This window comes from Copadichromis virginalis, linkage group LG6, assembly GCF_057382275.1.
Source record: "Copadichromis virginalis isolate Kocher_CV1m ecotype Utaka linkage group LG6, C_Virginalis_male_GT1.1, whole genome shotgun sequence".
In the NCBI taxonomy this organism is placed as follows: domain Eukaryota; kingdom Metazoa; phylum Chordata; class Actinopteri; order Cichliformes; family Cichlidae; genus Copadichromis; species Copadichromis virginalis.
The window spans coordinates 24,393,217-24,411,732 of NC_140623.1; the positions used below are offsets into that span (position 1 = coordinate 24,393,217).

At 40.9% G+C, this 18,516-nt stretch overlaps 1 protein-coding gene across 1 annotated transcript in view; it reads right to left on the bottom strand.

The window, feature by feature from the left end:
* The window catches only part of klhl5 (kelch-like family member 5), a 40,329-nt gene that overhangs the window by 9,373 nt on the left and 12,440 nt on the right, over window positions 1-18,516 (bottom strand). The window contains exons 3-8 of the mRNA XM_085459383.1: window positions 10,167-10,303; window positions 8,469-8,665; window positions 6,990-7,202; window positions 1,983-2,169; window positions 1,152-1,376; window positions 247-322 (exon numbers count right to left, since the gene is read on the bottom strand). Coding sequence (XP_085315509.1) covers window positions 247-322; window positions 1,152-1,376; window positions 1,983-2,169; window positions 6,990-7,202; window positions 8,469-8,665; window positions 10,167-10,303 — 1,035 coding nt within the window. The remainder of the gene's footprint in view (window positions 1-246; window positions 323-1,151; window positions 1,377-1,982; window positions 2,170-6,989; window positions 7,203-8,468; window positions 8,666-10,166; window positions 10,304-18,516) is intronic.

Genomic DNA, 18,516 nt, shown 5'->3' on the forward strand with positions numbered 1-18,516 from the left:
GGAATCAAAATATCTGTCAACAGTAAAATGTCATTTTAAAGAGAGACAGCCGTTTCTCCACAGAAAAACAGTATAAAAAAGCAGGGATATGAACAGCAAAACCTGGTCATACAAACCCAAGTTTACCCATATGACTAACTACCAGACAAAGTAAGTGACACTATTTAATAATTTGGATGAATTGACCCTTTAAAAAGCTGGGTTGATATCACAGAAAAAAAACAGCAGTGTGAAGTTATTTTGCACCTTTCCACTGTACTGAGGTAACTCCAGCCATCGTGTCCTCCTACTGCATACATGGGTCCCTCTAGAACAGCCACACCTGCAGAAGATAAACACACGTACTATTAAATCATGAAAACTTCTCAAAACCAAATCAGCCAGGATAAGCAAAGCATCACAAATATAAAGCATCATACTTTTAGGACAAGAGGTGTTAGTTTTTATGTGTGTGTGCAACTACACCCAGGGCATTAGGCATGTAGAGTTAGCAGCATGTTGACACCTCTGTACTTCAGGGATTTATCTGCCTAAACATCTGTGCTGCCAGATGTGTTTGAAAACCCACCACGGTTCACACACTTGCACACTTTCGTAAACACAATAAAACAGCACAGCACGCCTTATCAAATGTTGTTATAGTAATAGCAGGACACTGCTGCGAGTGGGGAGATGCCTTTCAAATGAGAAACATGGGCTCAAACCAGCCTGCTGAAGTGTTCTTGAGCCGTGGCACCGAATCTGCTGATCCGCTGCAGTTGAGTTGCTCTTTTTTGTCACTTTATTGCGTTAGGAAGCAAGTGTAAGGACAACGTTTGAAGGATTGAATCCAATTTCATAACCAAATATTTTTTTTCTTCAAAACTTTACTTTTATATCACAGTGCTTAATATCTTTGGGACACAGTTTATCCACAATGGAGCAGGGTGTGTCTGTAAGGTGCATCTAAGCTTCTGTTTTGATCAAAATTTGTAAGGTAAAGTCCAGTTTATAGAACAGCACAAAGTGAAGACATGCAGGAGTGTATCGAAGGCAACTAAATTTGAGATAAAGTATAAATACAGCCCAAACAGGACACCTACCTTCTTGACTCAAAATTCAAAATCTAAAGCAAAAAGAAAAGAAAATATAAGTTGTCAAACTGCCCTCACCTAGGCCATGCCTGTGTGTGGACATGGGGGGCATGACGCTCCAGGTTTTGCTGTGTGGGTTGTAACACTCCACAGTGTTGAGTGTCTTGAGTCCGTCTCGCCCTCCAACTACGTAGAGACGCCCGTCGAGGACTGCTACACCAAACTGTAGTCTCCGTCCACTCATGGTGGCAACTTGCCTCCAGGCGTCTCGACGTAAACAATACTGCTCAATAGTCGTGGCACCTGAAAAAAAAGAAAAAAAAAAAAAGAAAGAAGAAGAAGTACGTGCTATTAATTCTGAAACTCTCTAAACTGTACTTTTTCACACTTTGTCCTTTTATGCATTAAAAAAACAATTCAAACTTGCACCTTCTTGATAACGCCTTCTCACAGTTGTAGGATAGTGTTAAACCTGTTGACACTGATGCTCAATATTTCATTTAAAGGTAGAACTAAAGGAGCTGCTCATTAATGTGGAATCTGTTAAGCTATTAAGGTGAACCTATTATGCTTGTCCTTACTTCCTGTAGAACCGACTCGGTTCCTCACACTACACATGCGGTCAGCAAATGTACAAGTAATTCCTTTAAGCAAAAAAACCCTTCAGATTACCCTAAACAGCCTGTTTAGTGAAGGAATACCCTTAATATGGTAATGTCAGCTGTGGCTGTGAGCAGAGATGCCCCATCTATTGAAATCTTCTGTTTGTAATGGGCATCAATCAGAACAAAGCTTTTCTAAATGGAAGTTACCGACTCTCAGTTTGTAGCATTTGTCACAGTTTAACTGTAAGCTCAGTCCTCCTCTACCACAGCATCACCTGTGTCTGGATGTGAGATGCTGTTGTACCTTTCGTAGCATCCATGCCACCCACAGCGAACATGGCCCCTACGGTGGCCTTGCGAGGCCGAGTGCGGGGGCTCTGAAGCAGGGGCCGACGCTGGGGTAAAAGGTGATACTTCATCCCCTCCATCAGGAGGCGTTGGCACTCTACACTCTCCCGGAGGAGAGGGTTGCTCTCAAGGTCCGCTAGGAACTACAGACACATGCAAAAAAGAAATGAGAAAAAAAAGCAAAGGCATCAACACGCAGAATCATGTGACAGCTGCAGCTGGAATATATGGAGGGCACACGCCGAAAGAAGGCTGCTCTCTCTCATTGAGAGATTAGATGAGATCAGACCAACAACCATTAATGCGCTCTCGCACACGAGACCACGCACACACTGATCATCTGACACACTAGAGAACTAATCTGCCCTCAACATCTCATCAGCTCTCCACACCCTATAACCTCATCTACAATCACACACACACGTGCGCAAAGACAGACACACAAATACCCAGGGGCTGCAGCAATCCACAGCCTGTTCCTGAAAACACATCCTGAGGAAACTGCTGCCTGTGAGAGGCATGGTAGTGAGAATCAAGTTTTCCCTCAAGCATGGGGGGGGGGGGGGGGGGGGGGGAATACATGATTTACATTTAGATAGGTTTGTGTTTGTGTGTTTGTGTGAATTTCGAAGTCATTTTAGGTTAGACTTTGAGAATGCCTGCATCTCTGTTTTTGTCCCGCATGTTCAGACAGTCACTTAGATTCAATCACAGAGAGCAGGTATAATGGAAGAACTAGAAGATAAATAAAAAAGAAGAGGAAAGCGATTATTATTTTTACCCTCTCATTTATTTTCTGTGTTCTCCTCCATAATTCCCACCAACACAAATAACATTCAGCTCAAATAATTCAACTTGGTCACTGAATATAAAATCAATTTCCCCCCCGCCAGACGTGGAGAGCGTAAAGCAGGCATGGTAAATGGATAAGCAGCTTACACACCAGGGTGAACCCACACTTTACTGCGTACAATCACTGAGGGACAAATTACGGCGAACCCTATTTGCGCATTCATTCATGTGCATGTGTGTTAAAAAAACGGACAGATCGAAAAAAAATAGTGTTTGTCCTCTCCGGTGGTATTTATACATCTCTCTGTGAAGGACTGAATGTGGAGGATGAGATAAGACAGCTTGCTGCAGGCGTCCCACCTTGTCCTCTCCGTCCTCTCTTTACCTCACAGTGGGCAGAGAGAAACTTGTGTTATCTTCTCTGTTTCAGCTCACGCTTGAGAGAGAGAGAGGGGCAGCATGGGCTCTGTCTTCTTCTAAAAAAAAAAAAAAAGGCACACTCTCATACACACATCTTCCAGCTACACACATTTTTTATTCCTTATGCGTGTCCCTGTTGCTGGATGTGCTCTTGCTCTAGCTGTCCTCTCCATCTTGACTTTTTGTGAACACCATACCACTGCACAAATTCCCACAAAACACAACTTACAAACAATACTGCTATGCAAATAATTTAATATACAATTTTAATCATTTCAGATTTAATGTTGTCCTTTGAGGCAGTTCACTGGTTTTAGGCCTGACTGTAATATCTCAGGAACTACTGGGCGTACAGCCATGACATTTTTTCCACATACAGTCATGGTAGCCACAGTCTCTTTCATTTTAGCGCCATCATTTTAGCTGTATATTTACTTTTTCCAATACTTGTACCATATCTTGTATTTAGCACTAAAAAATACAAGAAATGAACTCATTCAGTGCTAAAAAAAAAAAAAATGCTGGCATCCTCACGTATTAAAGTGAAAATCTAAGTGGTAAATAAACATTATACCTGTGAAATAAACTAGCATATTAGCACTGTCGTATTAGATTTACAACATTTGTTTTTTTAGCATTGTGTTGTTGGAAGGCGGGCTTTTAAATATATAATACATCTCGATTCAGGTTTGCAGTAATCCATATTCTTATAAACATATTAAGAGCCAAGGCACACCATAATAAATATAATAGCATCTTTTCACTAGTGCTCTGACCTTGTAGTGTTGTTAAAAATTAAAAAACAAAACAAGGGGAAGTGTTTTACTGAATTTCCATGACAGAAAAATAAAATCTCATTTTAATTCTTCTCCCTGGTCTACACTGCCAATTTTGCTTCCTGAGATATCACATAGAGAAACTTACATTTATATTTTTTTCTCCAGATTACAAGCAGCAAGCTGTGCCTGTCTTGGGAGAAGACTTTGCACTATTTTTGGTAGGCTGCATTGGTTTTTGCCATTACTTTACTATTACTGAAATAAACTGGCTGTGGCTGTGTTCATTAATTTACTCAACTGTTGTCAGATCATCTGAAGAGCTTTGCAGTCTAATTTTTTCTATAATCGTGGCTTCACAGTAAGGTGCTGGGGTCGTTATGGCTCAGGATATAGAGCAGGTCATCTACCAATCAGAAGGCTAGTAGTTCAATCACAGTCAGACACTGGACAAGATACTGAACCCTGAGTCACTCCTGACACATTCGTCAGGGTGTGAATGTTAGAGAGAAGAATTACAGAAAGAAAATGATGCTTTGCTGGCAGCACTGTACAAACTAATAAGAATTAAAACCCAACAAAGAAGTCAAATAGGCTCGCAAACGGTCATATCCAGAGCAAACTAATCTTGGTTCACTAATCTGACCCAAAAAATAGGACTAACAGTTCTTATAAAAACGTGCCTGGAATATGTTAATTTATCACCATGAGGATAATTTGGGTGAAGGCCTATTAAGTGATCATCATGTGCAAGTTTTATTAAATTCTGACAAATAGTGTAGAAGGATTACCAATTCTTGTGAACTGTGTCCAAGTGGCTGCACATCATCATTTAGCAAGACGCTTACTTCTGCTTTTCTGCATACCTCATACATACAGGTTAAGTTCATTGAAAGGTCATATAGTATGGCTGGAAACAAACGCATACACACACACACACACACACACACACACACACACACACACACACACACACACACACACACACGCACACACACACACACACACACACACACACACACACTTCATATTCCTGCTTAAGAATGTCACGTGTATTTGTAATTGCATATTCTTGTATGTGACAATAAAAAGGGCTGTAGCAAAGGAATCAGTTGAAGTGAGCTGAGTTCAGGTGAAGGAATCTTTTCCTCAACTTTGGCTGACACAGAGAGCACATTCTTGCCTTGTTTTGTTGTGCAGTTGAGTGTCTTGTGTTCCAGCGGGGTTTGTGCCTAGATAAACCCAACAGATGAAGACACCCACGTAGGCTTCAGCTGCCAACATGCTCCATCAGACCTGCTTGTCGGTTGTCATCCTGCCTAAAAGCGCTAAATTTCCACTGGTCACAGATATTGTACAAGCTGTCATACAGCTGTTTGGTGTGTACCGTCAGGCTGATGCACTTCTGAGGAGATTAGATGAAGAATATATATGTGAATGTGTATGAGTGGGAACAGGGATCGGGAATTAAAACATTTCATCTGGTGAATTGACATCCTCTTGATGAATAATAACATGGTGGCCTAGATAGAGAGCTAACTAATTGGCTGATGAATATTGATCGGTTGTCTGTGTGAGGTTTATGTTTCACTCTATTGGCATTTCACAGCTCGTGAGGATCCTGAATGCTGGCTTATTTGTCATTTTGTCATGGTGGCGGTGGGGGAGGAGCTGTCACACATGATACACTGTTAAAGGTAAAAATCAACCCTTGGCTCTGTGCCTCTTTTGCTTTCAGTCTCTCTGCTCTGTTGCCACTCTGCTGCTTTACCCCTCTGCCATCCATCTTCTTCCCTGGTTACATGTTACAGCTACTTGTGATTTCAGCTGACCGGGGCGAAGCCATATATCTGAGCTGTTCATGCTATAAAGTGCCAAAGAACAAAAACAGGGCGATGTATAGATGCTGACAGAGATAATGGAAAGACCTGAGGGGGGACAGAGGGAAATTGTTGATAAGGGAGATGAAGAGAACAGATAATTTAGCTGCAGTTACGAGAGATATCACAGTTAATTAAGGTTTTAAAAAGTGTGTGTCTGATTATGCCTGTAGCCCTGGGCAGTAAGTGAAGTTCTGCTTAGCATAAAAACTTCTGAGCATTACAGTATAAGTCAGATACCTGCCACACATACTAGACAGCACATAGAGCTATGACACACCTGACAGAGTAATGGTTATGGTCCCCAGCTGTCTGAAGAGGACAGTGAGACAGAGAGACAGGTTATAACCAAGAGGCCCGAGAGGAGAGAAAAAAAGGACGAGTTAAATTTGGCCAGCACACCGTCAGGGGGGAGACAGATGCACACTCCAACCGTGTACTTTGCTGTTACACATATGAGGACATAAGCATCTTTGACATCTCCCAAAATAAAATCAATAAAATATTCATGCAGTTCTAGCTTTGAAAAGCAAAGACTAATGCAGCACGCTGAGTGAAATGGTCAACAACACAATATAAACACAATGTGCTCTTTGTTAGCTAACAGCGATTAATATATTTTTATTCGAAGAAACCCATGAAGCGCCGCACATCGAGACATGTCGTGTTCACGGCTAAATCTGGTTGACCAGTTGTTAGCCTTTAAACAGACACGTCTAATTGTCTGTGTATGTCTAAATTTGATTCGAAAGCAAAATGTATTTTTTTAACTATAAAATTCATGTTTACCCATTGAGCAATTTTCTTTTGTTTGGAGATCTAAAAGGTCTAAATTTTGTTAGGAAACGCTTGTGATCAAACAGTAACACATCTAATCAAAGTACACAGAGCAGCATTATCCGATGTTTACGCCTTTGATAAGCTTATGCAATGTTAAGTTTATTCCCTTTCAGAGCTGCCGGGTCTACTTATTAATGCAACTCTGATAATTAATTGAATTTTCACCAGGATCTCTGTATTGTGCATCTGTTTGTTAAATCTTACCATTTTAATTTTCTTGGTAACCAGTGACATTTACCTCTTTGACGCTCTCACCTGTGGTTGCAGCAGCGGGAGTCTGATATGAGCCAGCAGCTGGGGTAGGTGGCGTTGTCGAGTGGAAGCGTCATGACGGACCCAGGTTAGTAAAGACGTAACCACGGTTTCCTCATCCGGCACGTTAATCTCATCAGATGTGAGGAGCCTTTCCATCTCCTCCACTGGTAGTAGGAGGAACTCCTGGCCTCCAACCACCTCCAGAAAGTGCTCCTGGGGGTGCAAAGAAGGTTAGAGTAAAACTGAAGGATGGATGAGATGGACTGGAAGAGAAAGACAGAAGTGGGGGGAGGGGGTTAGAATAGATGAATAATGCATTGCAAAAAAAAAGAAAAAGAAGAAGAACAGCAGAGAGGATTTGAGAGGAGAGAGAAAAGGGATTAAGGGTTTGAAGAATACAAGTGGAGGGAGGAAAAAAGAGGAGGAAATTACAGCTTGAGAAAGGTCAGATAAAAATTGAGAGGAAAAGCTGCAAAAGGGGATCTGGATGAGAAAATATGAGATCTATTGAGTCACAAGACGGGAAGAGATGATGTGACAAAAATTAATGAGTGTAATCGGTTAATCTGACAGTTATTTGCTAAATGAACTGATTAATTGCTTAGTCTATTTGCAGCTCCTTAAATTGCAGATTTCCCTGTGTGTTTTTGTCAAACAGTCCAACAAGCTACAGCTGATCACAATCTTGTGAAAGCTTATTTCTCATTAGATGTAAAAAAACAAAACAAAAAACTCTCAACATATTTCTACCATCTGTAAAATTAAAAGAAAAAACAGAGAAAAAAATGTGACCTGAATAAAAAGGTAGGAATCTAAGCAGTGTCAAAGTCATTCTTGTTTAGCTCTTACACAAAGACTGCAATAATCCTGTAAGCTTTGTGAGTCTGAACGTGTGTTTGAGAGTGAATTACAGACACTGACAGTCACACCCAAAGAAAGCCACCTTTATGACATAATTACCCGAGATTAAACCTTAACAATAATCCACTTACAGAGAACTGGAGAGAAAAAGAGAGGAACAGTACTACAGACAGAGACAGACACGCAGAGTGACGCTGGATGAAAAATGAGGCATGTAAAAAAAAAAACACCACACAAAAAAACAAGAGAACAAGAAAAAGAATAATCAAGTCGATGAAGGAGCTATTTCACCGTCACCATAGCAACTCTGTGCAGAAAAACAGCCATTGTGGCAATAATGATTGTGGTGCTGTGTGAATGAGGAGCCAATTTGTTACCAAGAATAAGATGAAGGCTGGGGGTGACTGGAGTCTTACTGAATAAAGCTGTACTGAGGTTAAAGGTGAAAGAATCCTCTTAATTGTTTTTACATGTCACTGTTAAAGACTTGCAATCTACCTAGATCTGCAACATCATTTCCAGCACTGCGTTTCCCAAAGCAGTCTTTTCATTCATTTTCGTGTGGTGATTCTACAAGCAGGGGAGGTATACAAAGATGTGAACTGGCTTTGTACCCACCATGGTGTAGGCGTGAGCAGCCCGATGCAGGTCATGGCAGCCCTGAGCATCAGCATAGGAGCGGATGCCGAGACAGTTGGATGGGTGGAGCTGCTTCATGAGGAAGGAACAGCAAGCCTGAACTACAGATGACAACTGCAGCAGGCAGGAGGCTGACAACAGAGACTCAATGGTGTCTTCCCTCAACTCAAGACGGCCTGGATGACATGAAGGGAAGAGCAGAGGAGCAAGATGGTGAAGAAAGAGAATTTAAAACGTCATAAAAACATGGAAATAATGAGACTTAATGTTATTTAAGAGATCTGCAGTACTGCAACAAGATCACGTGTGTTCATCTTTTTAAAAAGAGAATAATCATTAAATATTTAGTTAACATAGAAAATGTAAAGGCAGCTAGAAAAGACTTCCTGGAGATCTTAGCCATTAATAGATGTTGAGCTCACAGTAATGTTGGTGCTTGTTTGCATAATTTAGATCTTGCAGAGTACTGTACAGGACCTGGTCTGTTAATCCTAGCATGTCTTCATACTCTCTGTAATGGAGTATACAACGGACTAACCACACAGTTTACTTTTGCATTTTGCATGTATATTTTGTATATTGTATTGATGCATTCATATTTGTATATACTGATGCTGGAGCACAATTTCTAGATGGTGATGAGATGATGATCATTTCCACCCCCCAAAAGGAGGATAAGCCACAGAAGGTCATTGCTGAAAAGACTGGCTACTCAAGAGTACTGAGAGGAAAGGTGTGGAATGAAGAGGTGCACAAGCAACAGGGATGAGTGCAGTTTGAGGAGAGAAAAGTTGATTGAAGAACTTTGAACAGCTTCACAAGGAGTGGACTGAAGCTAGTGTCAATGCATCAGGATGCACCGCACACTGAAGTCTTGAGAAGACTGCAGCAACTGTCTGCAGCATTTCTAATGTGAAGGCACCACAGCCCTCTACGAGGAGGTTTTAGAGCACTTCAAGCATCCATCTGCTGACAGGCTTTATGGAGATGCTGTTTTCCTTTTCCTGCAGGACTCCGAATCTGCCAACAGTGCCAAAACTACTACCAAACTATGAACTATGAAGAATGTACACACAGCGTTCAGATCATCTTCATCTAGACAACAGGTTGTATGTACTGAACTAGAGATAATGAATATTTACTGGAAGTGAAATATTCTAAGAATACTGGGTGTTATGAGATCTATCATCAAAAATAAAAGCAGAGTACTGCAGTATAAATATATAAATAGAGAATTTGGTGCATTTGTCGACAATTTAATGTTTTTTTAAAATTCCAAAATCATGAAAAAAGAAGTGGCCATGTATCCGTAAAGAGTAACGTGAACATAGAGTTAAGTGATAAAAGCTGATGTCAATGCCCACCCACATCCGCTAATGGCACAGCAGCATATTTGCAAATTTCTATGCTTTTGCCTCTGCAAGCCACTTTGCAACCCGCTTCCAGTCCAGCTCCTCCTTCTTATGGTATGTAACTGAACTGATGGCATGCATGCTGTCACTGATGTCTGTTCTGTTCTATGCTGTAGGTTTGTCTTGCTGCTATTCAGTGCATGCACATGGAAGAGAACCACACAGCCAAGCACTATTTACTACAGAGAAGAAAAAAAACAATAATTCCTTCTTAAAGATCATCCTGTTTTTCTAAAAAGAAAAAGGGAAGTTGACCACTATATACCTGTGTATGCATATTGCACCAGGACCCACAATGCATCAGGGTCTACACCCTCCATCTTCACCTCGTCCTGCTTGGCTTCCCGCACATCACTGGTGAACATTGCAGCAAAGTAGTCAGACACAGATGAGAGGACAAGCCTGTGAGGAGAGAGTGTCAGGGATCAGCCACAGAAGACGGATGGCTGTAATGGAGCAACAGAAAAAGTTCACTTTGACCTCGCTGACAGGATTGGGTCAGAACACAGATCAGAAAAGAGAAAGAAGAGGCACAACAAAACCATCTGAAGAATGAAACAGGAGGAGAAACCTTAAGGAATAAAAATAAATAAAGCTTGTTGCATTGTCAAACAGCATATGCCTTTGGTTAAAAACAATCCCCTCAACTTTCTGAAACTTCCAATCTGATATTAACATACAGCCACAGTAAAAGCCTAAATGTCCCAATCGACTGATTTGTCTCTTTTAACCTCTTTACGTTAAGTGTTAAAGTGTACAGGAATAAGGAAATTGGTCAGACTTCAGCACCAGGTGAGATTTCTGCAGCAGTTAGGAATGTAAAGGTCTCATTATATAATCTCCTTTTAAAAATGAAGGTCGCTGAAAGACCTTTATATTAGAGATGGAAAAAAATGAGTTAGAAACCAGTGTGTGCAGAAAATGGTAAAGAAAAAAAAGTAATTATTTCATCAGTAGAGATTAAAAAAGACACCTAGTGTCCCCTGACCTTCAGTGTAAAAACATACTTTATCAACCATCCATTTAAAAAAACAAATGATGCAGAGCCTGAGATCTTTAAAGAAACATAAATTCTATTTCAACAACATTCAGCCAGATTTCTGTCTAAGAAAGAAGAGATGGCAGCTACAACTTTTCAAAGAAATACACAGGCACAGTTTCTAGACTTCCTTCAGTGTGGTACAGCACAGTCTTTGTCAGTAATAAGACTGTAAAACCTAACTCATGATGATTCAGACCTCTGGCTTGGAAGATTCTCTCATGATCCATTCTTAATGACTTGCCACACAATCCTTCTATCGTACTGCCAGATCCAGTCAAAAGTGAAGCCCTCCTCTGCAATGCTATCCAGTGTGCTCAGTTGGGCCTTGCTTGACACCCCTCATTTATATAATATACATTAATTCAAGATGTAACTTTACTCTTTGAATAAGATATGTGTTTAATTTACCCACTGCTAGTTTCTTAATCTTTTTGCACACACTCATACCCCTTGGTTAAAAAAAGGAGAACAGAAACATGAGCAAATCTAGTGATGAGATAAAGGAAGAAGAAAGAAGACAGAAAGAAAAGAAGGGGAAATTTGATTATAATAAGACAAGGTTAATGTAAAATTTATTGGCAGGAAAGTCTGAGGAAGAAGTTAGCTAGTGTAATGGAAAGAAAGTGAGATGAAGGACAGAGTGAAATTATCTTAAGGTCACTTGTAAGAAGACAGTTAATTAATTCCATTCTGCAACAATCCATTAACCTTTCGTGCCACTGTTAAGTTACACACAGGCACACAAACATCTAGGCATTACAACAGCACTCGTTGGTGAATATTTACTTCCTGCTAGAGATGCCTTTGCACATGAAACCTCCAAGGAAGGATGCAAAATGCCATTGACATATATTTTTGATATCTGATCTAAATGTATCTGAGTAAAAGGCTCCCGAGTAAACCTTTTGAGGTGCAGCAACTAGTCAGTTTAACTGATTAACGTAAAAATAATTCGGAACGTTTGTTCAAGCAAAGTCCCAAACATGACCTGAATGATGACATAAACTTGTGACTCATATTAACATGTTAAACTGGCTTTGTTTGTGGCTACTTGAACATGAGTGTGTGCATGCACTGAATGTGTATAGTCTCATTACTGAGTGTGACACTGGGACCTTGACAGATAGCCTGAAGCAGAGAAGAGCTGTGTGAGCGTGTGTGCAAGTGCGTGTGTGTTTATTGTGCAGACAAAGATGTCAAAAATACACTACAGTCAGCAGGAAGTCATTCTGCCAGTATTCTAGTCAGGTATCTTCCCCCCCCAATCCCTCTCTCCCTGGTGCACACACACAAACATGTTCCCTTAATTTTTCATGGGTCTCTGTCTGACTAGCTGTGAGCGACACAGGCTGTATACAGCACTGGGTTATTTGCACACAAACACAAATGCACTGCGCTGAAGACAGAGACAAGACAGGCAGTGTGTCAACGTGTAATGGAAAGAGCAGAGAGAAGACAAAATGCCAGAGTGGAGAGAGCAGGAAACAGACGAGTTAGACTCAGGAAAGGAGGGCAAGCGCTGGAAACTGAACAGTGTGTCTGTTTGTGTTTCAGTGTGGATGTGATGCTCGGTATAGAGACACAGTAGTGGAAAAACAGAGAGGGGAAAATAACAAGCAGGTCGTGAGAAAGACTTGCTTGGATACTGCAACTTTTTGCAGTATCTCTGAAATACAGAGTTAGAAGAGAAGGACCTTTAACTGATAGCTTTGCTGCCAGTCCAGGGATTTCCTAAATCCATTTTGGGGCTTTTTACCTGGAACAGTTTTGTTAATTGGGTCTTCATTAGCTCATGTGTATTGGTCATATATTTTATCAGATGGTAGGAAAAGCACAGATTTCTTCCATATATTGCTGTAATTGATTTTAAAGTATGTGCACTACCTATGGTTACCCCTCAAAACTCCATTCCCAGCCAAAGCCTTGAAATTTAGTACAGACTTTAGTACAGAGAATAAATCCTAATGGTACGTATGGTTTGAACCATCAGATTTACTACACACATTCACATCACACTTGGGTTAAGCTGAAAAAAAATATCAGTCTATTACATTTTCAGCTATAGCAACAACACACTACAATACTCTGAGCAGGACCCATTGTGAACTGTCACATCCTCTGCAGAGCAAACAGACCTGGGTGGTTCATATAAGAAAAAAGCTCCTGGAAGTGGCTGTGCATTGCCCTTTAACAGAGGGGCTGAGGTTAACCAGATGTACACTGGCAAAACCCACTAGTTAGTTTTCTTCATCAAAGTCTTTATTCTTGTAAAACCAACCTTATAAACCCGCTGTTAAAGTTCAGCTCATAGCTGATTCTATTGGCTCTTCTAAAGGGCCCTACAGTCTATTATCCCCCGCAGTGTATCAGCAAAACTGAAGACTCTTGGTCTTGCAGTAATGGAAACAATGAACCGCAGCGCACCTACCTATCAGTCGATATACAGTGATGGTAAAAAAAAGAAAAAGAAAAAACAAAAGGTAATGGTATACTTAATAAAAATCGGTGAAGGCAGCGCTTAGAGAAGTAGGTACAAAAATAGATTTGCAACATAATGTGCTGCCACAGAGACTAAAAGGTACAACTGTGCTCAACATATTTATGCATTCACAGAGTTTTGGGTTGGGTTTTCCTCAAAGTGCACTGTTTGCAACAAACTCCGCAAGAGATAAGCAGCTACACGCAGTACAAGTAGCCTACTCAGCGTGTACACTGCATTTGTCTGTTTACATGTAAGATAAAGAGAGAGAGAGGGAGTGTATATTTTAGTCCCAGAAAAGCACTTTTATCCTACACATATAACAAAATCAATCCCTAACAAAACAACCACTTTCAAACAAAGATGTCGTACTCCTACCGCTTGGCACGCACACACACACACACACACACACACACACACACACACACACACACACACACACACACACACACTTGAGACAAACGAACACTCAAATACTTCAGACGCCAACACACTCTTTCACATGCAGCATTAAGATTCTCCTACAGCAGGGTCTTTTGTTTGTCACCATCTGTGCCTGGAGGACTAAATCAAATGAGGCAGAAGAGGAAGGCGAGAAAGAGAGAAAAGAAGCCTTTCTGCTGGTGGAGGGCCACTTTTCTGTCTCATCCCTGCAGATGGACCCTGCTGCTTCGCCAGTGGCCATTAGGGTTGCAAAATTCCCGGAATTTTCAAAGATGGAAATTTTCCATGGGAATAAACGGGAATTAACGGGAATTTATGGGAATAAACTGGGAATTTTCAAAATTGAAGGATGGCTCTTCTTAGGGAACTTAAATATAGTTGAGCAAAGTATATTTTAGCATAATATTGACAAAAACAAACAAATGCAATTCAAATACACTTGAATATCCATGCCATTCCTTAATCACATGTACAGAGCACAAGCTTGCTGCATGGCTATTGAGACCACCTACTGGCACTGTGCATGCCTCCATCACATGTACACATGGACCACACTTTTGAGCCTGAAGGACAAAGAGTATTGAAGGCACACATTTGAGCCTGTGGACTTAACAAGTGAGGTAAGTTTTGATGATATTATGGGAAAATATATTCATTAAATGTTTAAATTGTGAATATCACATAAAATGTATTAATCTGGTAGATAGCAATCTGATAAGATGCTAAATAAAATGCTAGCATCTGTTAGATGCTAAATAAGCCATAGCTAGTATAACATAAAGAAGATGCTAGCTTCCTCATTTGGCTGTTTTGTTTTGAAGATCATTCCAGTTGTTTAGCTAGCCTTACTATTTATATCTGTTTATTATCATATTGCAATTGTATTATTACGATCTCTTGCATTGCATTAGCATTTTTACAAGCTCTTGTTTTATTTTACAGAAAAATGCCATGTGCGCTATCTGATGTGTGGAGACATTTTACACCAGCTAATGTACAAGGGAAATCTGTATATATGTGTAAGTATTGTGATAAGACGTATGTGAAGAATGCCACAAAAATGCAGCAGCACATTGCAAAGTGCAAAAAAATTCCTCAAGGCCCAACACATGCAGCAGCCAGGAGTTCCACTCAAGGGGAAAATGAATCTGTTTCAGCTGTATCAGAGTCAGATACCCACTCATCAGCTCCTGGTCCCTCTGGCATCGGAGGATTCTTTGATTTTATGGATGACACTAGCCAGAAAAACGCAGATGAGTGTTTCGCTCGTGCAGTCTATGCAGCTGGCTCACCCCTGATGCTGACATCCAATGTGTACTGGAAGAGATTTTTGAATGTTCTCTAACCAGCATACATTCCCCCAACCAGACATGCATTGTCTACTCATCTACTGGAGGAAGAGTTCAGTCGAGCTCAAGCAAAGGTGAAACAGACCATTGACCAAGCTGACTGTATTTCAGTCATCTCTGATGGATGGTCCAATATCAGGGGACAAGGAATTATTAACTACATAATCACCACTCCTCAGCCTGTGTTCTACAAGAGTGTAGAAACAAAGGAAAACGGACACACAGGCCAATACATTGCAGATGAGCTAAAAGTGATCATCAATGACCTTGGACTAGATAAGGTTTTTGCACTGGTCACTGACAACGCAGCCAACATGAAGGTTGCCTGGGCACATGTGGAGGAGACCTACCCTCATATAACTACTATTGGCTGTGCTGCCCATACACTAAATCTTCTCCTAAAAGACATAATGGCACTAAAAACAATGGACACTCTGAATAAGAGAGCGAAGCAAGTTCTGAAATATGTTAAAGGCAAACAAGTAACATCCGCTACATTTCTGTCAAAGCAAAAGGAAAAGAACAAGAGTACTACACTGAAGCTTCCCAGCATAACGCGATGGGGTGGTGTTGTTATCATGTTTGACAGCCTTCTGGAGGGAAAGGAATCTCTGCAAGAGATGGCCATATCCCAGTCTGTAGGCATCGACAGTGACATCAAGAAGGTCATCTTGGATGACGTGTTCTGGGAATGAGTATCTAGCAGTCGGAAAATCCTCAAACCTATTGCAGCAGCAATAGCGAAGATAGATGGGGATGGTGCCATCTTGTCAGATGTCCAGTGCCTTTTTGCAGAACTCAGAGGAAATCCAGACAATTCTGCCCACTTCCCCACTACTGAAAGCAGAGGAAACGGCTGTGGTCAAGTCATTGGAACAGCGGAGGGAGCATGCACTGGCTTCATGCAGCCAGTGCATGCAGCAGCATACATGCTGGACCCCAAATATGACAAGGGCATACTTTCTGGGGAAGAGATCAACGGTGCCTATGCGGTCATTACAGCCATGTCTGACCACCTGGGTCTCGATAAAGGCAAAGTTCTAGGCAGTTTGGCAAAGTATCGAACAAAGCAAGGCCTTTGGAAAGGGGATGGAATATGGCAGTCATGCCAGCACATATCTGCAGCCACCTGGTGGAAGGGACTATGTGAATCTGAGGCCCTTGCACCTGTAGCCTCCATCCTCTTCCAAATCCCACCATCATCAGCTGCCTCCGAGCGCAACTGGTCACTGTTTGGCAACACCCACACAAAGGTTCGCAACAGGCTCACAAATGTGAGAGTGGAAAAGCTGGTCGGCATTCGGGCAAACCTACGGCTCTTTGAGCCTGACACAGAGCCATCCTCAACAAGGCTGGAAAGTGACACTGAAGAGGAAGACTCAGAGTTGGATGCTGAGGAAGTGGACATGTTGTTGGATGATGATGAGGTCCAGGAAGAGTCTATTGACTGAGCAAAAATGAGAAAAGAGGATTGCTTGAAGGAAGATTTGCATGTTTAATGGGACGTTTTGGAGGATAAGTGACATTTTTCATTTAACCTTTTGAATGGGACTTTGCGGAGATTTTTGGACAGGGGGCATTTTTGAATGAGCGGGGTTAGGGGATGGTAATATTGAACTCAACATTTCTGTTTTTATTCATCCATGAAACAAGTTATTGAAACGTGTTCTATTCTACTGTACTTACAAATAAATCTGTTGAAAACATTTTGCATGGAGGTTTTCTTATGATTTCTGTTTATATTTATGCTTGGAAATAATATATTCCCAGTTAGTTCTCCTAAATTCCCATTAATTTCCATAATTCCCATTATTTCCATGGAAAGTTTCCAATATGGAATATTTCCAAAATTCCCAAGCTTAACTTACCATGGAAATTTACCAGAAACTTTTCGGAAATTTACCGGAAATTTTACGCCCCTTTGCAACCCTAGTGGCCATATCCCCAGGGAGTAACATCGACGGTGCAGTGGAGGCATGTGACTGATGCATGGTTCAAACAGACTCTGGTACATATGGTACAGAGGTACTATAAAAATAAATCCTAGGAGCACGACTGTGGTTCTGCTGTTTGTGAGAGATTCTTTCCAAACATCCTGCGTGTGCAGTATATGTGTCATCGTGCCCGTGTGTTCATGCGTGAGTGTAGATGCACGTGTTCAGATGTTGTGGTGCATGTGTCAGCACTTCATTCGGGAGTTAATTATAACGCTGCTGCATGTATGTGATAGTAGAATCACTATTTCCAGCTGCTGTATTGTTTTTGCCTTGTGAGTCTGTGTGTGCGTGACCTGGAGAAAAACTGAAGTGGGATCAAAATTAGTTCTGAGCACCTTGGCAGGTGTTCATGTCTGTCTGTTGACAAATTTTATTAAGCAGATGACACATCGATTTCCCCCCCCCCCCTTTTTTTGGCCGAGGCTCTTGTCTCTCTCTCTTTATTTATTTATTTTTAAAACGCTGTTTCTTTCCAACTGTTTTTTGTATTGAACAGTCCAAAAAAACTATTCAGGCTATCACTCTCGTCCTCTACAGCTTTATATTAGCACTATTCTTTAAGCTAAGCTACTATAGAGTGACTGTGCCAGCCCTTAGGCTCATGATGTCCTGGACACTGTCTGTTCTTTTAAAAATATTGACTGTCTTTACAGCTCAGATTTTGGCATGAAGATCAATCTCGGGATCATGACTTTTTGGTGGTAAAATAATTCAAACCAAAAAGAGTTATATTAATAACTAAACACTTTTAGGATGGTGTCATTTGATGCACTCTCTTGGCTGAAGTTTTGTCTGTTTTCAGTGTCTTCTTCATATATATGATGGCACTTGTACCTTTAGGTGTTGTGCTTTACTGACCGACTTTCAATGTATTTTTTTTAATCACGAGAATTCTTATCATCTGCCCTTAATCTTTTAAAAGAGATAGACTGGGATGATTTATTTATATTAGCATACATATTGATATACTATATTTTTCGGACCATCGGTGCACCGGATTATAAAACGCACGGTCGATGAATGGGTCTGTTTTTATACATAAAGCCACCGGATTATAAGGCGCATTAAGTGAAACAAAACAGTCAGATAAGTCAAACTTTACTCAACTCATTCTTCTTGCTTCCTCCACTTCCGTACCATTGATTCATTAATGTTGAATCCTCTCGCAGCTGCTCTATTCCCATGTTGTTGCAGTATATTAATGACTAACCTCATCTTGTGGTTGGATTATCTCCGTTGTTCTCCTGACTGAAGTTTGGTCTGTTTACAGCATCCTGCCATGCAATTGCATTTGTCAAAAACCA